The sequence below is a fragment of the Xiphophorus hellerii genome, chromosome 7, assembly GCF_003331165.1.
Source record: "Xiphophorus hellerii strain 12219 chromosome 7, Xiphophorus_hellerii-4.1, whole genome shotgun sequence".
Lineage (NCBI taxonomy): Eukaryota > Metazoa > Chordata > Actinopteri > Cyprinodontiformes > Poeciliidae > Xiphophorus > Xiphophorus hellerii.
Genome location: NC_045678.1, coordinates 15,464,730 through 15,488,379, shown reverse-complemented (window position 1 = coordinate 15,488,379; position 23,650 = coordinate 15,464,730). Strand labels below are relative to the sequence as shown.

The following is a 23,650-nucleotide window of genomic DNA, read 5'->3' as shown; positions in this document are numbered from 1 at the left end:
GGTGTGAATTATTCAAACTAACTTGAGTGTCTGTGTTGGAATGTTGCTCCTCCAAGCAGTCGCCTTTTCTATAATGTATTATCACTCCCTTCACGATTAGGATATGCACCCTTTATGGTTGTTCTGTGACAAGCATGTGTTGAAAAACATGGAGGTTTAAACTGAACGTCTTTGATTAAGGAAGCATAATGGTATTGTGGATGCAGTCTGTGTGAAAGTCTGAGAAGTAATCTCCCTTTTTTTCAAACACTTTGACATAAGTTATTTTTTCTATTATAAGATATTAAAATGAATGAATACATGTAAAAAAGAATCATATTTAGTTTTAAATATTAAAAATCTGCTTTCTGCTGTGATTGCAAAGAAATTATATTGATGTATTTAATTTTTTTTTTCAAACAAGGAGGTTGATTTTTTTTCCCTATTGGCCTTAATATTTTTAAATATGGTTGTCTAGCTATTACAGCAAATCAACAAGTAGGATCTAAAAATATCGCATATCATAATGCCATCAAGCATTTTTAAGTTTAACAAGTTCCCCACTGACCTACATTTAGCTCCCCTTTTACTTCTAATTGTCGTGCAATGACTCTTGGGTAACCTGTTCATGAATTGTGTAGCATGGCTTGCCTACTTAGAGCTTGATTACTTAGTCCGATGTGACTGTGCAGGTATTATTTATTAATGCCTGATGAAGAAGATCAGTTTCACTGTCCGCCAGTGGGTGAACCCTCTGTGCCTCTTGGTTAGAAGGGACTGCTGCGACTGAGTGGCATGATGGGCCTCCCATGTGCAGACAAAATAAATCAAAGATCATTGTATCTTTGACTGCAGGGTCATTACAAAGTCATTGGGGCCCAGAGAGACAGAAAACTGATTTTCTGGGACACCTTTTTTTTGGATTATAAACATATCCTGAAGTGACGTCATTTGAAATTGTAAGTATACTTTATTATGTTGTAGACCTTGGGAGAAATGTCAAACATAACCCTGCAAGGATGTTGTCTTACATTCTGCAACTTGGAAATTTCAATCATTGTGAGGACATGCTGGAACTTTTTATTTTAATCTGGATGAGTTTGCATGGTTGTTTTTACAGTTCTGAGACTTATGACAGAGATGGTCATAGAGCTAATAGTGTCTGACATCCTGATTTGAGCAGTTCTAAATATACGGCATTGTAATCTGTATCGAATTAATGCACTGTGGGTCAAATAAATCCATATCAACATACCAACACCACTGATGTGGGAAAGAAATCAGATTGCTTGGACTGTTTAGAGGACTCTGAAAGTAGAACACTGACAGCTTTTTAAAGGCACAGATGGGCATTAACATTTCTCACAACGAGATTGGAAACTGAGTCTGAAACTTGGACTTGAGTTGCATTTACGTTGCACAAAGAGTTGAGAGTTCAGTTCAATTTAGTTTACCTATATAATTAATCTCAAACATGTAATCTCAAGACAATGTAATAAAAAAAGTAAATTCAACCATAAATACACTCCAACTGATCCTAGTTATCAAACAGTGTAGTCAAGTTAATTTATTACATTATTATTTAAAAAAAAAGTTCTTTCTAAGCAAACACAGCAGATTTAATCAAATTTTTGACTTGCAGCATTTACTCCATGTGGTCAAGCATGTAGCAACAGTGGACAATCGCTTCCATTGTGTAATCACTGAACAGGCATGCAGCAATAGTGGAGAGGAAAAACTACTGTTTATCAGAAGGTAACCTTCAGCACAATCAAAACCTGGCTCAATGTGATCGGCCATCTGCCAGGACTGATTGGAGGCTTGAGAATACAGAGCATACACACAAAAAAGAAACATAAGCGTTGATCAAGTTGTACTTTGTGTGTTAGAGAAAAAAAGAAGTTAATGGCCATAGTAGCTCCTTTAGTGGCTTCATCTGGGAGAGAAGCACAGTTTACCAGATTAGCCCTGAGCAGGTTTTAAAGTACATAGGATAAATGAAAGGACATACAGTTGCTGCAAAAGCTCAGCCAACATCTTTGTATAGGATAGACACAGGGTTAAATACTGAAAGACAGGACCAAGGGCATCATAGAGGGAGAATGTAAAGTTGTTGGCAGCAGTAGCTCAGCCAATGTCCCCCTTCAGGAAGCTGTCACAGCTAAACAAAGTGCCAGATCAGAGATAGTTTCTACATCGAGTAAAAAAAGAACAGAAACAATATAAAGCTTAAAGTTGAAATGTCAGCAAATAATGCGAAATTGCAGAGAAGAACAGCAGAGCAAAGAGAAGTGGTCAGTGTGTTCTCCAGTAGCCTAAGCTTATATAGTAGTTTAACTACAGAGATTGCTAATGATAACCTAAGCTACTCTAACTATAAGCTTTATCAAAATGAATGTTTTTATCCTAGTATTTAAAGTAGACAGGGTGTCTGCCTCACAGACAAAAACTGTCAGTGAGTCTCACAAGAGAGGAGCCTGATAACTAAAAGATCTGCCTCCCATTTTACCTTTAGAAACTATGAACAAACCAGTAAAGTTGCAGTCTGAAAGCAAAAAAATAAAATAAAAATAAATTGATATATCATTTTAATTTTCAAGAAAACTCTTTCTGCAGTGTGAGTTAAAGCATTTCTTTTAACTGCATTTAGTGACTTCCTGATAGTAAAGAATTACAGTAGATGACGTAACAAATGGATGGGGCAGCAAAGTACAACAATGGATGTGCTAGGAAAACAGCATGTTCACTATATGGACTTTCTTTTCCTTTTAATGAATCAGCCATGGTTCTAATCCAAACAACCTCTCTTAAGTGTTTCTTTTTTTTGCAATAGTCAAGGGTATTTAAGAGTTGTAGAATTTTATAGCCACGGCGTTTTACTGAAGATATCTTTGAGGATTATGGAAAATTATTATAATCTCGCATAATACACCGGGGATTCTTATTGATGTCGCATAAAGTTGCCATATGAACATAAACTACAACGAGACACACTCTCATGTAAATATACAAGACAGCTGCGCACAATTCATTAGCATTGGTACTGTAACTGGGGGAAACATTTTAGAGGGAAAGAAAAAGGAGCTTTGAATAATAAATGTGAAGAGCCCTGTTACATGGCAGACAAGCCTTTGAAGTGACATAACTTTCTGCCACCACTTTCCAGCATCACCAGTGTGCAGACACAAAGGCAGTGATAAAAGGAAAAAAGGAGGGGGTGCATGCAAAAAAAAAAGACACGACTTTGTTCCAACCCATCCCACTTTTCTGGAAAGCCTCCACTTAATTGTGGCTCAAAGAAATGACTCTGGATAGCTTGGGTTTGTCAACAAAATCAGACAATGATGTGATAGTATTTGAGTGGCTACAATAAGTTTCCTTGTTTTCCAAGAAAGGTTATCAGATCAGTTTAAGATTGAGTCACTAAAACAAAAACTGGCTAAGAAGAAGATTCATGTGTGCTTTATGTTTTAAAGACCGCATTGACATCCACAAATAAAGCCAATTCCATGCCTCTGAAGCATAGGAGTGGGGCATGACAACTCTGCCTGGATCGAGCTTATGTAATTAATTTGATTTGTATTCACTCACTGAACTGCGCCTATGGAACATTGTTTGTCACATTGGACTCAGAAACCCCCTTGTACTTGACTGGGACTCTTTCATGTCAGTGCGATCTGTTTTTGGGATGTTTATAATGTTATATTTTTTTAAATGATTGGATATTGTTTCTAGCTCTTTTAAAAGTTTTAATTTTCTCCCCTATTTAGAGGCAGTTTCAGGGTTTCACGTAGTTCTTTTCATGTTCTGCACCTTTGCAGCCACAGGACCAAATCCTCTGGTTGGCCGCCCCCGTCAGGGACCTGGAGTGCTTCCCAAGGACCCCCAAATGGATGGGACATGGGCACCATCAGAGAGGGGCGTGACTGCTACATCAAGTAAGTGCCCTGTGTTTAAAGAAACAGAGGGGGAGCTCTCTCCATCCCAGATGTTTCATGAGCGCTTTGCCAACCTGTGATTATTCCGGCCACGTCACTGCCTCCACACTGTCTCCATCAGTGCATTCAGAATACTGATTCTTTTTTCTCTTCCCTCCACTGCTGCACGCACTCACTGCCCCTGCTGACTGCCTTTCTCTCTCCTTCTTTCTCTATCTCTCTTTCTCTCTCTCTCTCTCTCTCTCGCTCCGATACACCCACTATACTTTCTTATGCAGTCTCCCAAATGCAGAAGAGGAGTTTAGAGGGTGTGAGTGTGTATTCTGCTGCTGCGGTTGATCAAATTAACCAGCATGATGTATTGTTTTTTTTTTTTTCTTGTTTTTTTTTACAAGAGAAAATTGGGTTATTATGCTATCAACGTAGTTGATCCTTCATAAGTGGCACTTCAGGCAATCTGTCCAGCCAGGTAAAAACAATATTGCTTTTTTTTTTTTAATTGTCTATGTGCAATATAGTTTAACAAGTGAGTGTTTTCTCTTTAGCTGGGTGTATTGTACTAGAAAATGACTGCTGTGCATGCATACCTCTTCTGTAAATTATTTACACACAATGTTAATGATTTTTAATTCATTACTAAAACGTACAATACGACAGAAGTGTGGATTATTGTTTCAAATGCATCCAAACAAGCTAATATTAGAAATGATTCTCAAAAGAGGAGTAGAGCACTTGTCACACATGGGTCGTAGCACGAGAAGCGTGATGTCAGAGGAGTTATATAAGAAGTACGGAGCAGTGAAAGCGCTGGATGCCGAGTGTGTCTGCATGAGACAGATCATGGAGGCTTGTTTGGCTCCAGCTTCTGCTTTCTAAATTTGAGGAAGACTCATGAATAATCAAACATCTCTTCCTGAAACTGTCTGAGGCTGAGTTTGGGATTTATTGGCTCCCGGGTGCTGATGTTAAAGTCTTGTGTTTTTCTCAACGGAACACATGCCAAGTCTGCATGACATGAGCGCATGAATAAAGTACTATGGGTTTAATATTTAGTTTGACACTTTTTTTTTTTTTTTGCAAATTGGGGTGTACTTTAGAGACCAATACAAAAATATACTGAAAAGTTGATTAGCACAATGCGTTCATTATTCATTAGTATCAAACTAATAAAACCAACTGTTCGATTTTTACCAATAAATTAGGGTAGATATTGCTATTTTCAATAGCAATTTTGCTCTCAGTCAGATTTACAAAATTTTACAATAAAAATGATTTTGTTCATCTGGTTTGTCCTTGAAAAGAAAAAAATTATTAGCCATAATATGGTAATTAAATATTAAATCTTTCAAATCCATTTTAAGAGGAGGCATGAAAACCTTTTCCTAACAAATGTGTTACTGTTTCAGTGTTAGCCTGAAAGCAAATTTGATCTCACCAGAAGCATTATCTCTAAACTACTTAAAGCTGTAAACAAATTTTAAAATTTAATTCAGATACTGTGGCATGGACATTTTTTTCCCTCATTTAAAGCTTTCTGTACACTCTTGTCCCTAGTGGGGCAGGGAGGGGTGCTGGTGCCTTTCTTCAGCGAACGTTTCGGGTGAGAGGCGGGGTACACCCTGGACAGGTCGCCAGTCTGTCGCAGGGCAACACAGAGACAGACAGGACAAACAACCATGCACACACACACACACCTAACGAGAATTTAGAGAAACCAATTAACCTGACAATCATGTTTTTGGACTGTGGGAGGAAGCCGGAGTACCCGGAGATGCACAGGGAGAACATGCAAACTTCATGCAGAAAGACCCCGGGCCAGGAATTGAACCCAGGCTGCAAGGCAACAGTGCTACCAGCTGTGCCACTGTGCAGCCCCACTTTGAAGATATAAACAGTTTAAATCTGTTCCAGCAACGTACCATGTTAGCTTTTCCACTATCTAGATGCACTATTCACTTCCTACAACTGCCTCATTGGTAAGATGTCAAACTAGCAAGTTTGACTTTGGCATTAGTGCTAACACTAAACTACCTACGTTCTTGCTTTAACCCCGTAACTGTCACCCTCAAAACACTTATATATAAGTAATTGTGTTACTATCACTGTCAAGGGGTTTTAAAGAATTCATAAAATCCATGTTTTCTGCTGGACATGAACATAATGATTGAGAATAACAGCCGACCCATCCAACCTATCTAGTTAAATTCTAATAAAAAAAAGAATTTGTTACAAAATAAAGTGGCTAAAGTTGAACATTATATTTACAAACTATGCTCAATTAAAATTTTATGTAATGGCCAATATATGACTCAATATAATTCATTTTTACAGTGCAGTAGAATGAAATGTGCAGCTGCCTTTCTGTTAGGTAAAAAATATTTTGAAACTTGTGATGACATGTAATGGTTACACATGGTACACTTTGCAGAGCATTAACACTACTTACCTAGAGACAAGTTTTATTTATTTATATTTATTTATTTTCTGTACAATATAGTGTGCATAATTTTTAAGTACGGTAATTCAACATGTTATATAATTCACTTAGGCCTATAGACAAAGCTGAAAAGGCAGAAAAAATATTAAACCATGGCTTCATTTCATGAGAAAGAAACATGACATTAAGAACCTAATTAAAGCAGGATTTTGAGGAAAGAAAAACAGGATATTGCTTTGGTTATAGGCTTACTTTCCTCTTCTGCTACCCCGAAAACAGCAAGAATCCAGCAAGTGAGCACATGGAAATACACTCTGTACACAGTGCATCAGACCAGTGTTTCCTGCTCCCTATTTTTGTCCGTCTTATTCATGATAAAAACCTTTAGCATGGCTTGTGATTTCTGTAGAAAGCGTTGTGGAGCTATGCTAGTAGATAATGGGTGTGATTAGAGGGCATTAGATGCATGGCTGTCTGCACAATGGGAACCTAGCCATGTTCAGCAGGTGGCCTTGGAGGGGACAGAACAGTGCTCTTCCTGAATGCACAAGTCCATATGTTTTTGATCTGTGCACAAGCTGCTGAGTTTGTTTCTCTACAGCAAAAACTAACTCTCTTTCTACATACATTTTATTTCTTTGTATAATTTCAAGCCATATCCTGCAGCAACTGTTGTTCCTATATAAAGAGAGAATCACAGCATGGTATTTATTTAATGGGGGACACATTTCTTTGTATTATTTAGCAGTGTTAGAGGATGTACTTTCAAAGTACAATACTTTTAAGTCATGAAAATTTGCCAACATATGACCATTCCAATCACACCATTTTTAAATTGTAAATAAGGCTGCTTAAAAATCGCACTGTTTTATTTCTATGTTTGAAACTTTTGTCTCCATGGCAGCACATTGCAAGTTAAACATGCTGTTCAATTTTTATTTCTGAAACCTATGAGCTATAATGGTTCTTTTAAGGATTCTTGATGCTGAAAAATATGACATAGCACATTTCTCTAAATTATATTAATGTCAGTAAAATTAATGCAAATTTTTGTATTGTTGATGAATCCATGCTGTATCATTGATACAAGGGTTTTGTCTTTTTACAAGCTCCCAATTTGTTCAACTAAAATCTGTTGCAGGCAGACAGACCTTGAAAGTATGTCTGCCTGCGAGTGACGCTGTTATGCCTCAAGGTTTCTCCTTAAAAAGAGTTTTTATTTTGGGCAATAAACTAATTCCTTTTCCCATGAAATTTGCTCATTATAAAAAGCCAAAACCTGAATAACTAAAGAATAACATTTCTAGTTCTCTGTAATTGCAAAGGCTTTGGTTATTTCATTGTTTAGAAGGATAACTGAATAAATAATAGAATTGAAAAACAGAGAAATGTCATAGGAGAGAAACTGAAATTCTGCACCTAATAGATGTAATCTTTAAACCTTCAGGCAGCACTGAAATAAAAACAGACATGCCTCTGTTGTGGAAATTGCAGTGCAGGCATAGAGGGAAAAAACAAAGATATACAACATGCTTAAAAAAGATGAGCTTATGAAGTAGGAAACTGTTCTAAGTCCAGAGACATTCAAATTTTTGCCTCTTTATTAAGTAAAATAATACAAAACCGCATTCTGCAAATATTACAAAATCATAGCTCTAAATCAAAAAATTCTGACTTTAATTTTAGTTTTTAATCCATATTGTTGTCTGTCACATTAGAAATATTAAAATGTTTTTATTAACATCAACTTTGAAAGTCATCTCAAAATGCACAAACATCAAACATCTTGAAAATAAAAAAATTACTTTCTCAAACTCTCAGCAGTTTAATATAAACCATAATCACTTTGATAAATGTAAAATATTCATTTTTTTCTTTCATGTTATGGTGGAGTGCAACAGAACTATAGTTTCTGATAACTCATGAAATTATTCTGTGTAAAATTTAAGCCTTTTCACTGCAAAGAAGAATGACACTGTGGAAGGAAAGTTGTTGGAAGTCCCATTTACAGTTTGCCACAGGTGAGATATTTGACTTAACAATTATGTGACATAAGGTGACTTGTCAGATGAAGACCAGGATTTAACTTTTTTGAATAGAAAACACATACCTGCATGGCAGGTAATGACTACACCATCTCCATGAGTACACAGTGAAACATGGTTGTGGCAGCATCAGGATGTGAGAGTCTGTTCTTCAGCAGAGACAGGGAAGCTGGTCAAAACTGATTGGAAGTTCAGTGCATTGAAAATTGATCTTCAGGGATGTTCTTCGTCCAGTTCAACTGAGGTTGAACTATTTTTCAAAGAAAAATTTGGTAAAATTTAAGTTTCTGATGTACAAAGCAGGCTGAGACTTGCACCCATATTTGCAGTGAAAGGTGGATACATATACTTCTACTTTTGCTCCTACAATAACAAGATAAACAATAGATTTATGTAAGAATAGAAAGTATTATTTTCTAAACATAAAGAATATTTATAAAAATGTAGGAATCCACTAATAAACAAATTTCATGGTTAACATTACTAACAATAATGAGTTGCCAGATATTTTTAGCTATTTGGTTAACTAATGTAAACAGAAAAAAGCAACTTACTGTCAGCATCAGTGAGTCAGTGAGCTTCATTTTCATCAGTGTCTGCTGAGTATTTTTAAGGTAAATCATATATTTACAACCATACAAACTGGAAATGTTGTTCATTTGAGTCCTAATAAAATAGGAGTAGTGAATGGAACAGAAACAATCTAATTTGTAATAAAAAACTGCATTTTGGACTCAGGGAAAAAGCATAATCTTATCAAACACTCCAGTAATAACCATAAAAGATTTGCTGTTGTCCCTCTTTAAGGATTGGATGATCATCTTCAGATTGAACAAATATAGTTATGAAACAAATAGCAGCATCATATGCTATGTTGCACTGTTAGAAATGTATGCAGATCAAGATTTATCGAGCTGCTTCTGAGGTTTACCTCGCTATAAAGATTATGGCCACCCAGTTCTAGAACTGCCAAGTTATTGACAGGTTTTGTTGGTTATTTTGTTCTTTTACATTCATTATTGTACGTCAGAACTCTAGGTTTTTTTCTGTGCACCATCTACATTTGACATTGTAATGGCATGTGACATGACCTTTGTTCTTGGATGAAGCAGAGAAATCATCCCCCAATTTTTTTTCTCTGACAATCAATTAACATCTTTAAACTTATTCCCATTGCAGCTTTTTTGTGACATTGCAAATCCAAATGACAGATCTGACTGTGTCTTTGTGCCATGAAAGATTAATTGTTGGTATTTAGCTGTGAATATCACTCGTGTTAAGAATAACTGTGAATTACACACTGTCGGCCCAGAGCTTTAATTAACCAGCACTGTTGGCACCATGCAGAGTTGCTGCTGCCGCTCCTGCAGCCAGGGAGAGTGAACAAATGGTGTAAAAATTATAGCACACAATATGTGAACTTTGTGTTCAGTTATGCACATCTCTTTAACTTAAAATGCTAGAAATAGTAATCTTTTACAGTGGGTACGAGTGGGAGGTATCTATAAAATATACTGATAAAAAAAGATGAAGGATGTGAAACAATTGAGTTTTGGTTTGTAGCTTTGGTATGTTTTGGTGTTTGTGTGTGTATGTACAGTATATGTACGGTACACAGATAATTGCTACATTATAGTGCTACAAAGTAATACTGATCAACTTATGAAATGATTGGCCATCATGGATACCTAATACCTAAAGAATACATGAAGCAACAATTAATCGTTTATAATAAATGTAAATACACTACATTATCTTAGAAAACAATGTACTATAAAGTCTTATAGTAAGCTAATTAAATAGCAGAATTGACAAGGGAATATTTTTTAATTCTTTCTCCAGTCACGTCTCCCAGAGTAACTCCCTGGAGGAAGTTTGTCTGGACGGAGACAAGTTTGTGCCCCCCGCGCCCCGGAAGGTTGAGATGAGGCGGGACCCTGTGCTTGGCTTCGGATTTGTGGCAGGAAGCGAGAAACCTGTGGTTGTCCGCTCAGTTACTCCAGGTAATGAGAATGACCCACCTGCACACTGAGTTCTCCATATAACCTGACTCATTCAGTCCACAGTCACATCACGAGATGAAATACACCTAAAATGTAGTAGCCTGGAGGAAAACCCATTTACGCCGATGATTCAGTGATTTTTAACAGCCCTCGATGAGTAAGAGTTCATTACAGCTTTGGCCACAAGACAGGACACTTAGAAAATGGAGAGCGTTCTGAACAACACGTGTGTGCCTGAAGTGTTGTTTGGTGTATTGTGGCAGGGGGTCCATCTGAAGGCAAGCTGATCCCCGGGGACGAGATCATCATGATTAATGATGAGCCAGTCAGCTCAGCACCCAGGGAAAGGGTTATCGACCTTGTCAGGTAAGACATTTGCCTTGTGTCACAACTGTCATGGATAATTGCATACCAACAAAAACATTTTACTTTAATGAGGATTCTGATATTAATATTATTCACTGTTGGGCTTTTAAGACAATATATCCTTCATATCTGTTTATTGACACTATCATGTTTTGTGTTTTGTGGATATAATTCTGAAGGGATATGTTCAACTGAATTGATGTATGCACATTACTCTAACCAGCTGTGCCATCCAGTGTGATTTAGTTGTGTTGTGATGTGGATGTTTTGGAGCACTTCAATAGATTAATCACTGATACACCTGAGTCATTGACTGTGAATTACTGCTATATGAGTGGTGTAATAAGGTATGTGGCCTATGCTTCACTGATCTGATGGATTTGAATGGGTTTTCTCAGTTAATTCAATATACTTCCTTGGGAAAAAAATGTCAGGCACATGCACTTTTCTGCTGTCCTCAATATTTCTCTGTTAACCACACTTTATTTTTTCAGATTATTCATTCATTCATTCATTCATTGCCTTCTGCTTATTTGAGATCATGGGTGTCATGGGAGTAGTTGCTCCATGGTGGGAAACCCAGGCATCATGGTATGGAGATGCAGTCGGTCCTGTGAGATCTGGATCTGCACTGGGCTTTTCTACACAGTCTAATTTCCACTGTAAACCTCTAACATGGAGCCTCCAGTTGGCATCATGATCAGACTACATCAATTTTCTCTTTTTGATGCAGAGGAGAAGCAGCTGTACTTTGAGCTCCCTCTGGATGAAGGAGTTCTGTACCCTATTTCTAAAGCTGAGTGCAGACACCCTATGGAAGAAACTTGTTTTAACCAATTAGTTCCAGAATCTCGTTCTTTCAGTGATGATTCATATCTCATTGTGATTGGTGAGGGTCAAAAAGTAGATGGATAAAGTGAGAGGTTAGCTCTTTTGCACAGGCATTTCTTCATCTTGACAATTGAAACTTCAAACACATTACTGATGACTTGGCCCCAGGGCATTTATCCATCACTTGCTCCAACCTACCATTACTCACAATCAAGACACCAAGATAATTGAAGCAAAGACACAACCTTAACTGGGTGAAAACTGTGGTTCACTGGGTTTAGGGTTCTAAACTTTCCAATTGGCAATCATTGCCACGGACATAGAAGATCTGACTCTCATCATGGCAGTCTCAAACTTGGTTTCTGATCCAGTGCATTCTGAAGGTCATGACTCAAAGAGACCAACATAGCCCCATCGCCTACAAAAAGCAAAGATGACAGTTCAAGATTTCCAAATCAAATCTCCTGTGGTAAAGTAGCCTCAGGCAAAGGGATCAGACCTAGATGTAGAAAGACCAAAACTATTGTCATAACTCATTGAGATTAGGAAGACAAGTGAATCCTCCTAGCGTTAGACTTCAGCGTGGAGTCTTGCCCAGTGGCTAAGCCTTTGTTTTCTGGGGTTTAGGTGATTCAATCAAAAAATAAAATAGTAAATTTCTCCATGTAGGCCTACAAGCTTGGGATAGAAAAGTCTTTAGGGGGTAGGTGATTGTGGGGTCTTGGATATATTGATGCACTGTGTCATGATCTGGCTTTTGAGACATGGAGCATTCCTTTTACATTGTGTCAAGCAGAAATAAAAAGGAAAAAAAAAATTGCCTGATTTACTTTTCTTTTTGTCTCACAGGAGCTGTAAAGAGTCCATAGTGCTGACTGTTGTTCAACCATACCCAGTGAGTATCTCCCCTTTGAGTGAAATTGAATTAATCCCTATAGGCCATTTGAGCATTTGGAAGTGATTATTTTGTTGACTCTATGAAAGCAAGTAATTAATCACGCCATATGTTTGTGCTGGCACTCTTTCCGTCATGCAAGTAAAGTTAGAACTTGAGCTGCTCAAACGAAGACAAACCTTTTGAGTGACCTTATATGTAGGAGTCAGAACAACACAGGACCTTGTATGAACCTGCAACAACAGCATTTCCTAGAGATACAATGCACCAGATGGTGGCGAACACTCAGTGCCAGGAGCATAGCCTCTCTGCAGCCTTTGTTTACAGTTCACATAATAAGTTACTAAAAATTGTGTAATGCACGATTTCCTTCCAAAAACAGACAAAAAAAATGTCAGAACCTCATCAAAGGAAAGAAGACTTATTGTTTGAGTTTTCTTATGTGGCAGGAAACTCAAACGCATACCTCATCGTAATATCAAATACATTTGGTATGAAACTGCAATCTTCCAGTCATTGTGAATGCAGAATGATTCTTTTATGCACCACAGTGTCTGTGGTGTCAAGTACTTAATAAGAACCACTTAGACACTGTTAAATATTTAAAAACAGATTAAGTTCCAGTAATTCATCCTGTGATTACTCATGTTTACAGATTTTTTTACATTCTGTGATATGACAACAAAAGGGTTATCCTCATTCTGATGCTCTTGATTAGTATTATCCTAATTGTGTCACAGCAGAAAAGAGTTGACATGTTTTAATGGGGAATTATATCCTCTAATCATACTTGTGATTCATTTTGAAGTGGAAGCTGATTGTCCTTTAAATTCCTGTTTCTTTTTTGTATTTGTTCTTTCTCTCTAAAAGTCACCCAAATCTGCATTCATCAGCGCAGCAAAAAAGGCCAAGTTAAAGACAAATCCTGTTAAAGTCCGCTTTGCTGAAGAGGTCATCGTCAACGGACAGGTCCCTGTAAGTCAAACTAAAAACACTCTTCTTGTTCAGCTTTATATTTAGAGGTGAAAAAGACAGACTGTGATTTAGCTTTATCTATATACGATATAAACAGCATTCGGCCACAGACAGATAAAAAGGAAGTTCTTGTGCAATTGCTTCCTATAATTAATAGGTAAGTCACAGAAAAGAAGATTCAATGAGGGTATCAAGGAAAGAGAGCCAAACAGTGTTTATATGTCCCCACTTTTAGGTAGAGTGCTTTTCCCAAATCATACTCCCTTGGTAAAATTGAGGGGTCAAACAATAATTGTCATACTCACTTAAAGGGAGCCTTAAAATTCAATCTCTGATGTCCATTGACTGGCTCGTCTGCTACAACTCCTGCTGTCCTTCTCTGCTGCATCCTTCAGGCTCTCCTCTGTTGCTTGGCCTTCACTTGTCTTCTGTTGGTAGTCCTCCTCTCCTCAGGGAATGGATCCCCTTTCTGGCCATTAAACCCATAATAAAATACATGAAATAATATGCATTAAAAGCTTCATTCACTGGCATTCACATCAAACTCAAGTCTTTCGCATCCTCTAAATTTCCTTTCAGCTTTGCCCTGTTTTTAGCATGATTTTTCTTCTTATTAACTAATAAGGTGGTCCTTTTTGTACTAATGCTTGTTTGAAAAATCAGCAAGACTATATGGAAACCAGTCATTCATGACCCAAATGATGAATGACCCATCAAAGTACGGTAGTGATTGGTCGGTTGCGAATCGAGGGTGTTATTTTACTGTCACCCTGCTTTAAACTCCTCCACAACTGCTTTTTTTCTTGCTGTTTGTTCCCTAATGTTTTCTAATGAACTTCTGAGGCGTTTACTGAACAGCCAGGTTTGCAGCCTAGTAATGAGATTATTTTTTGAATGACAATGTTTGCACTGGATATTATATAGAGGTATCGGAATAAAGCTGAATAAAAAGGTAGTTTGAACTTTTTAGTTTTTTAACAATCAGTCATTTTCTGTCTCCTTCGTACTTTAAGGTTACATTGTGACGACAAAGTGACAGAATATGAAATGGTTTAAAAGAAGAAGCACTGCATAGCATGTTCCTTTACTGGAGGGCTTCACTGGTCTCTTACAAGTATAGGTTCTCTTTATAAAGAGAGTTGTTGATCATACAATTTTCCTTTTCTTCTCAGGAAACAGTAAAGGACAACTCCCTCCTTTTTATGCCAAATGTTTTGAAGGTATACCTGGAAAATGGCCAGACTAAATCATTTAGATTTGACAGCAACACATCCATTAAGGTAGGTGCTAGTAAGAGCCTCCTTTCACACTGAAATGCTGTTATGTAATCTAAAAGCATGTTGAGGTTTTACTTTATGAAGCGTAACCTTTCCTCTTCACTGTGGCATTCAAAACTGTACCTCAAGTGAACTTATGATACAATCAAAAAGCAGTTGCCGTATAATTAATTGTGAAGGAGAGGCGAATGTAGCGATTTACATTTGCCCCTTACTTTTTTGCTGGTGGAATTCTAAATGTATGTTATAATGGTGATGCTTTTAAACATTCTAGACTGTGAGAAGGATTTCTGAGCATGACTGAGGTCAGCTGAGCACAAGGAAGCTGCTCAATCTGCACACTGTATGTTGTATTAACTATGACATTGTCTATCTTGAAGGACGTCATTTTGACCCTGCAAGAAAAGCTATCCATTAAGTGCATTGAGCACTTCTCTTTAATGCTGGAGCAAAGAGCTGAAGGATCTGCCAGCAAACTCATGCTCCTGCATGAGCAGGAGATGCTAACTCAGGTGAGAACACAACCACGGACAGAAAGATAGAGCAGTTGTTCAGTTCACTTTGGACAAATTCACAAAAAAAAAATTATGAGTTTGACCACTAAAAATAATTGTGATTTTATCTGCAATAACCAATGATCAATGTATGACACTTTTCTGTATATTATTTCAAAAGAAGACAGAAAATATTAAAGGGCATATAATGTGTAAAATCAAAAGTAACAGAAAGAAATTAAGCTGTCAAGCCTTTCACCCAAAGAGTGTTGAGGAAGTGTAAGGATGTTATGTAAAACCGACAAAACTTGAAGCAGACAACAATGGCCATACAAGAAAAAAATAAAGCTGATTTGACTGAAAGTTAAGATAAAAAAATATGTCAAAAGACCCTGAGAATCTCCATGCTAACTAACAAGAACCACAGCTGCACTGATAGTTTGGCTGCTAATGCCACCGAGCTATTTGGCATTGTCACAGCGTGAACTTTGTTCCATCCTTGTCCCACAGCCTTGGGTTGTTCTCTGCCTTGAAATCAAGATTGTAACAGTTATTTTAACTCTGGGAAAAATATGTCTTAAGCAGAGAGTGTGTTTTGGTGAGGGAGGAGAAGTTCACCATTTAATCTTCATGAAATACCACACGTCTACTGCATAAAGGAGTGCCCAGTCAATCTGATTCTGAGTTGCTACACATATTAGAAAAGTTGTTTTGTCCAAAAAACTTATTTGAAACGCAATAAAAAATGCCAGTTGTGATTTACTTATTTTTGGTGCTCTTCTTGTTGCAAAATTTTATATTCAGGTTCACAGAAACCTGGGTGCACCATGTACAGATGCTACAGTTCTCATCCCGGGTTTGGTTCCCACCCCTGGGTCATTTGCTGCATGTATTCCACTTCTTTCTCACCAAACGCCTCTAGTTCTAAAAAAAGAAACCTTGTATTTTTTATTTTTTTTTAGAGGTCTATGCAGGTTACATAAAATGTTGTAGTTAGCTCATCTGTGAGGAAACACGCACATTAATTTAATTCCAGCAGAAGAAATCAATATTTGTCCATCTTCCCATATTGTATGACCATCTTAACTAACCATCATTACTTTACTGCGAGAACACTGATATTTTAATCCATAATGCTGAAAAGCTAAACAATAATTGTCAAATAGTTTCTTAAATCCCAGGGTCTTTTAATTGAGTTATGCATTTCCAATATTCACTTGAGTTATTCAAAGTCATTACTTCAGTTAAAAAAATAAAACATTGGCATTTTTTTAACAACAGAAAGTTTCAAACACAAACATGTAATAACTAACCTAATGCTTCTCATTTTGGGATTATGCTCCAGGTGACACAGAGGCCCGGCTCACACAAGATGAAGTGCTTCTTTCGAATCACTTTTGTCCCAAAGGATCCCGTGGACCTGCTAAGAAGAGATGCAGTAGCCTTTGAGTACCTCTACGTTCAGGTGAAAATGCAAGAATATACACATAAATAGCTTTTAGAGCAGTAGCTGTTGCTTATTTTATATTTGCAGAATGACAGCAGCCATGAGTCAGACTTCTCATTCTGCAAACACTCACTATGTGCATGGTGTTGTTTTGGATTCCATGGATAGAAGTGAATTAAGCTAACAGCTTCCCGTTGCATCTTTCTGTGCCTCCTTTCAGAGCTGTAATGATGTGGTGTTGGAGAGATTCGGGTCAGAACTGAAATATGACACAGCTCTTCGCCTGGCTGCCCTGCAAATGTACATTCTGACCATCAATACTAAGCAGTCTCAAAAAGTTTCCCTGAAGTATATTGAGTAAGTAGATCAGGTTTCACAATGCACTGCGACAGTGAACCTCTCTTTGTTTTTAGCAACTTGGTCCAGAAGGTACAACAATGTGGTGATGTTAAACATATTATGACCTTACATCTCTGCCTCTGCTTTAATAGTCTGATAATTGTAACTTTAAGCAAAGGACCCACTTGAAGTGATGAAAATAATTTTTAATAGTGGCTCATCTGTGTTAACTGTGTGTCCACAGGAAGGAGTGGGGTCTGGCATTATTCCTGCCACCTGCAGTGTTGTCTAGCATGAAAGAGAAGAATATCAAAAAAGCTCTCACCCACATCTTGAAAACTAACCAAAACCTGGTGCCTCCTGGCAAAAAGGTAAAGAGTTGCTTATCCACTGTATTCTTTTTTTTTATCTCTGTTTTATTTGCACAACTTACTCAAGGATACCACCTAGTGGAGAGTTAAGATCTGTAGTACTGTGGAGGTATTGATAACCACTTACATTTTGCTACATTTATTGCAAACACAAATTTCTGTGTATTTTATTGGGGTTTTAGGTGATAGATCAGCACAAATTGATGCATAATTGTGAAGTGGAAGTATAATAACACACATTAACAGACGGTTTTCATGATTTTTTGTTTTAAAGCAAAAGCTAGGGTCATATTCTGCAGGAGGGTGAAGTCTAAAGTCTTTTGCAGGCTCTAACAGGTTTTCTTCCAGGACTGACCTCCCATAATCTCCATCCATCTTTCCCACCTGAAGAAAAATATCCCAGCGGCATGATTCTGCCACCACCATGTTTCATAATGGGGATGGTGCTGTGTTCAAGATAATGTCCATTTTTCTTTCACCCAACCTTCTGCATCTCAACCAAAAAGTCCCATTTCAATCTCCTGCGACCAAACCTTATCAATTCCATCCCTGAACTGTCTGCTGGGTTCCTTCATCTTTGTGATGATATTTAATCATAATCTTCTGAGCCCTTCACAGAACAGTGGCATTTATATCAAGGTTGTTTACACCCAGGAGTACTTTTGCTAAAGAGGTGGCTTTTTAGGTGAATTTTTACAGAGAGGTATCAATGTAAAAGTATGAGGGGCCGTTTAGGACAAAATTTACGTTTTGTCTCTCACACACTACCAAAAACTCTCGCATACTCCAAAAAAGTAGCCACGCACACTCCAAAAAATTACGTTTTGTCTCTCACACACTACCAAAAACTCACGCATACTCCAAAAAATTACGTTTTGTCTCTCACACACTACCAAAAAGTCTCGCATACTCCAAAAAAGTAGCCACGCACACTCCAAAAAATTACGTTTTGTCTCTCATACACTACCAAAAAGTCTCGCATACTCCAAAAAAGTAGCCACGCACACTCCAAAAAATTACGTTTTGTCCCTCACACACTACCAAAAACTCACGCATACTCCAAAAAAATAGCCTCGCATACTCAAAAAAATTACGTTTTGTCTCTCACACACTACCAAAAACTCACGCATACTCCAAAAAAATAGCCTCGCATACTCAAAAAAATTACGTTTTGTCTCTCACACACTACCAAAAACTCTCGCATACTCAAAAAAATTACATTTTGTCTCTCACACACTACCAAAAACTCACGCATACTCAAAAAAATAGCCACGCACACTCAAAAATTACTCACGCACATTCAAAAAATACTCAAATTGCGTATACACACACTACTAAAATGTCACACACACACACACAAACGTTAACTTTCTCGCTCACATACACTACTATCAGCTCGCTCACATACACTGTACTAACAGCTCGCACATTCACAAACGTTAACTTTCTCGCTCACATACACTGTACTAACAGCTCGCACATTCACAAACGTTAACTTTCTCGCTCACATACACTACTACCAGCTCGCTCACATACAGACGTTTATCTCTCACATACACAAGACTAAAGTTGAACACACACACAGTACTAAGACTCGTTTTATGAATGTGTGAGAGCGAGACTTTTTATGAATGTGTGAGAGCGACACTCTTTATGAATGTGTGAGAGCGACACTCTTTTTGAATGTGTGAGAGCGACACTCTTTTTGAATGTGTGAGAGTTGTCACGGAAGAGGCGGGGCATAATTTTTGGATCAAACTGCGCATGCGTAGATCCTAAACTATAAGTTTCGATTGTTGACTCACTGTATGTTCTATTACTTAGTATATTTGTGCTTTTAAATATATATAGAACGTTTAACTTTCTTGTAGATTAAATGTGCTATAGAAATAAATGAATCTGATTGATTGATTAAAAATAGCAAAATTGCTGTAGTACAATCTGTCCACTGGGTGCCAGTATTACAGGAATTATTAACCGGCGCCAACTAGTGCCGAAGAAGAAAGAGTTTGCTATACCGAACATGGCTAACTCTAATTCGAAACGAGAGAGAATTGGTCAGGCAGCTGCCATTTTAAACACCATTCTATCTTCTCCGGAGGCAACCAGCACTTTGACAGGCGCATTAAACGATTCAACGACTGCCCGCAGTGCTACAATCTGGCACCCAGTGGACAGATTGTACTACAGCAATTTTGCTATTTTTAATCAATCAATCAGATTCATTTATTTCTATAGCACATTTAATCTACAAGAAAGTTAAACGTTCTATATATATTTAAAAGCACAAATATACTAAGTAATAGAACATACAGTGAGTCAACAATCGAAACTTATAGTTTAGGATCTACGCATGCGCAGTTTGATCCAAAAATTATGCCCCGCCTCTTCCGTGACAACTCTCACACATTCAAAAAGAGTGTCGCTCTCACACATTCAAAAAGAGTGTCGCTCTCACACATTCATAAAGAGTGTCGCTCTCACACATTCATAAAAAGTCTCGCTCTCACACATTCATAAAACGAGTCTTAGTACTGTGTGTGTGTTCAACTTTAGTCTTGTGTATGTGAGAGATAAACGTCTGTATGTGAGCGAGCTGGTAGTAGTGTATGTGAGCGAGAAAGTTAACGTTTGTGAATGTGCGAGCTGTTAGTACAGTGTATGTGAGCGAGAAAGTTAACGTTTGTGAATGTGCGAGCTGTTAGTACAGTGTATGTGAGCGAGCTGATAGTAGTGTATGTGAGCGAGAAAGTTAACGTTTGTGTGTGTGTGTGTGACATTTTAGTAGTGTGTGTATACGCAATTTGAGTATTTTTTGAATGTGCGTGAGTAATTTTTGAGTGTGCGTGGCTATTTTTTTGAGTATGCGTGAGTTTTTGGTAGTGTGTGAGAGACAAAATGTAATTTTTTTGAGTATGCGAGAGTTTTTGGTAGTGTGTGAGAGACAAAACGTAATTTTTTTGAGTATGCGAGGCTATTTTTTTGGAGTATGCGTGAGTTTTTGGTAGTGTGTGAGGGACAAAACGTAATTTTTTGGAGTGTGCGAGGCTATTTTTTTGGAGTATGCGAGACTTTTTGGTAGTGTGTGAGAGACAAAACGTAAATTTTGTCCTAAACGGCCCCTCATATAAAAGAGCCTGTATACATCATTCCAATTCCACTTATCTTTGTTCAAAATCTAATTTGATCATGTTGCAGTGTGTGGTTACAAAGCAGCAAAATGCGAAAAAGATCAAGAGGCATGATTACTTCTGCAAGGCAGTGCTTAAATACAAGACAATGTTCTTTTTTCATATTCTGCTTTACAACTTTTATTTACTTAGTTTAGTTTACATCTGACACTATGTCCCTCTGTTCATCACCTCTTCAGCTGACTGCACTGCAGGCAAAGGTGCATTATCTGAAGTATCTCAGTGATTTGAGACTTTATGGAGGCCGTGTTTTCAAATCCACTCTGGTGGTGAGTAAGCTCGTCTTGGTATCCCCGCATGCATGCAGCTAGTATCACATCCTGTTTAGTTATATTTATATGGCGTCTCTGTCCCGTCCACAGCAAGGCGAGAAGCACACAGAAGTGACTTTGCTGGTGGGACCTAAATACGGCATCAGTCATGTGATAAACACAAAAACAAATCTGGTGGCGCTTCTGGCTGACTTCAGCCATGTTAACCGCATTGAGATGTACGCTGAAGATGATAACAGGGTTAGAGTGGACCTGCATGTTCTGGATGTGAAGGTTAATACAAAATTTCTAAAAAAAATGTTATGTATTATTAAAGTCTTGTTGATCGGACTGTCTCATCGGATTGTTTTCTTCTCTTACAGCCCATCACTCTGTTAATGGAATCTGTTGATGCAATGAATCTGGCCTGTTTGACTGCTGGCTACTACAGATTACTCGTAGACTCTCGGCGCTCCATCTTCAATGTGGCCAAAAACACGGAAACAAGTAGGGAAACAATATGATTTGAAATGGCTATCCGTGACTTGGCAGAATGTGTTCAAAAATATTAATTCAGACTCTCGGTTCCTTTTTCACAGGCCATGCAGCTAAACCGAAACAAAACTACCAGGCAATCGAGTGTGCTTACAGTATACCTCACAAAGCATGTGAGGACAGAAATAACCAGAGGTGCAGCCAAGATTACTTAGACCAGGAGTGTGAATACCTTGACCACAGCAGATGTGAAGTCCAGCCTGTGTATGTGACAGAGATTCACCAGCCTCAGCACTCTGTTCATATGGCAGAGAGAGCGGAGTGCTGCAGAGTTCCTTGCTCCCAGACTTATCTCAACATACCAAGGCCTAAACCACCGGATTCATCCAGAAATGCAAAGGTTTCCTTCATATTTGGGGAACCCCCTCTGGACAGCGTGAACCCCCAAAACCTGGGTTACCAGAGACTGATGGACGAAGGCCCAGAGATTGCAGATAATTACAGCCACATGTACAGGCGCCTTGAGGAGGATTATAAGATGATGGATGCCATAGAGGAGGGTTATCCGTACTCTACCAAAATCTTTGGTCCCACAGAGTGCATCGAGGAGCCCCTGCTGCATGACATCTGCTATGCAGAGACAACAGATGACGCAGAAGATGAGGATGACATCAGCTGTGAGGAAGATTTGGTGATGAGTGACGTTGATAAGCCCACATTGCTGACACTCTCAGGGTCCAGTGATGACATCATTGACTTGACCTCCCTCCCTCCACCTCCAGAGGTTAATGATGAGGAGGACAACGACGTGCTTCTGCACTCCCTCAACATGGCCATTGCTGCTCCTCCTCCTGGTTTCAGGGACAGTTCTGATGAGGATGAACAGCAGGGGGCTGGGACTCGGGCCCAGGAGGCCTGCAATGATATCCCCATCTCTCTAATAGACTCTGTTCCCACACACCGAGCGGAGGGTTCTGAGGAGCCTCTGGACGATGCAGTGGTGTCCACCCTGCAGGCGCTCGAGGCTCTGGCTGCTTCCGAAGAACAGAGTCCTGCACAGTCCGAGAGCAGCACAGGTTCTCCTTATACTATTGTAACATTCATCCACTAACATTATACTCACTTGATCCATTCATTTTTGATTTGCTCTTATTTTTTGTCTCATTTTTTAATAAATCCCATTGTGTTCAATGTTTCCATTTATGAGTATTTTTTTTTCATTCGTTTGAGACATTTGTACACATTGTGTTATTCATCTTATTTTTGAGATAGTTTTTTTTTTTCACAAAATGCATTATGGTATGCTTCTAACAGTCTACAGAATTACAGAAATTATATTCCTTAATAGCTTTGAACAGATGTGACCAAACCCTGGGCTCCCTTAAATTTTTTAAGAACAGACCTCAGGAGTGCTAATAATTTTTGCAGCTGTTGCTATTGGTTAGGCTATTTACGCAAAACAATATGAGCAATATGAGTTTCACATCTTTCCATAATGTTTGGTTTTATTAAGATCAGAAATCTTTTTATTACAGGCTTCTTTATGAAGGTGATTTTTCTTCTTCAAATAGATACTTTTAGGTGTATGTTTTGATGCTGATACATTATGGATAAGCAATGAACTTGAGGCTGAGTTCTTTGAAAGTAGTAAATAAGAGTTATTGCTCCAGAATGCTTCGATTATCTTTTTATATTGCCTTGCATTAGTGTGAATGCTAATTTATTTGAGAAGCTGCAGCTCCATGACAAAACTGAGTCTCTTCCATCTGGTATGTCCAGTTTTCTTAACTTGTCTTCTCCACCATCAGTTCTCAAGAGTACCACGGTTTTATATTTGTAACCCAAAATTAGGTAAAATTTGAGCTATTTCCATAAAGCCAACCTTTAAGAAAAAGAGACATGCTGATTACTTGAAGATACACCTTGCACTATTAATTTTATTGATTTTAGAGGGTTTGGAGATGGAATGGAATAGAATAGAATAGAATATTATCAGGTATATCATCAGTAAAAACACAGTGATCTCAAATTACTGAATCCTTCATGATATTTTTTTTCCTGACATGTCTAAATTAAATCAATAATTTTGTCTTTTAGAAATTTCTCTTGAAACATCCATCCATCCATCCATCCATCCATCCATCCATCCACCCATCCGTCTTATTAAGGTCTTGTGAAACTACAAGTCCCAATCCAGTAAAGAGCAAATTACACAGAGAAAGCATGCAGTTATGAAAAACATAACTGCATGTTTGTGTGACAAGGTTGTATTTACCTTGTCACACAAGGTAAATACTGATTTAAATCTACAGCTGC

At 38.0% G+C, this 23,650-nt stretch overlaps 1 protein-coding gene across 3 annotated transcripts in view; it reads left to right on the top strand.

Annotated features, from left to right (window-relative positions):
• The window catches only part of LOC116723025 (FERM and PDZ domain-containing protein 4), a 40,574-nt gene that overhangs the window by 9,225 nt on the left and 7,699 nt on the right, over positions 1 to 23,650 (top strand). For 2 of the 3 annotated variants that reach the window (XM_032567539.1, XM_032567542.1), the window contains exons 2-15: positions 3,801 to 3,917; positions 10,242 to 10,402; positions 10,666 to 10,768; positions 12,449 to 12,494; positions 13,365 to 13,469; positions 14,642 to 14,749; positions 15,127 to 15,258; positions 16,586 to 16,705; positions 16,908 to 17,044; positions 17,271 to 17,397; positions 20,768 to 20,857; positions 20,951 to 21,133; positions 21,223 to 21,346; positions 21,439 to 22,410. In XM_032567539.1, the coding sequence (XP_032423430.1) occupies positions 3,801 to 3,917; positions 10,242 to 10,402; positions 10,666 to 10,768; positions 12,449 to 12,494; positions 13,365 to 13,469; positions 14,642 to 14,749; positions 15,127 to 15,258; positions 16,586 to 16,705; positions 16,908 to 17,044; positions 17,271 to 17,397; positions 20,768 to 20,857; positions 20,951 to 21,133; positions 21,223 to 21,346; positions 21,439 to 22,410 (2,525 nt within the window). Of the gene's footprint in view, positions 1 to 3,800; positions 3,918 to 4,086; positions 4,387 to 10,241; positions 10,403 to 10,665; positions 10,769 to 12,448; positions 12,495 to 13,364; positions 13,470 to 14,641; positions 14,750 to 15,126; positions 15,259 to 16,585; positions 16,706 to 16,907; positions 17,045 to 17,270; positions 17,398 to 20,767; positions 20,858 to 20,950; positions 21,134 to 21,222; positions 21,347 to 21,438; positions 22,411 to 23,650 lie in introns of those variants that run through there. The other variant, XM_032567541.1, reaches the window with a different exon arrangement.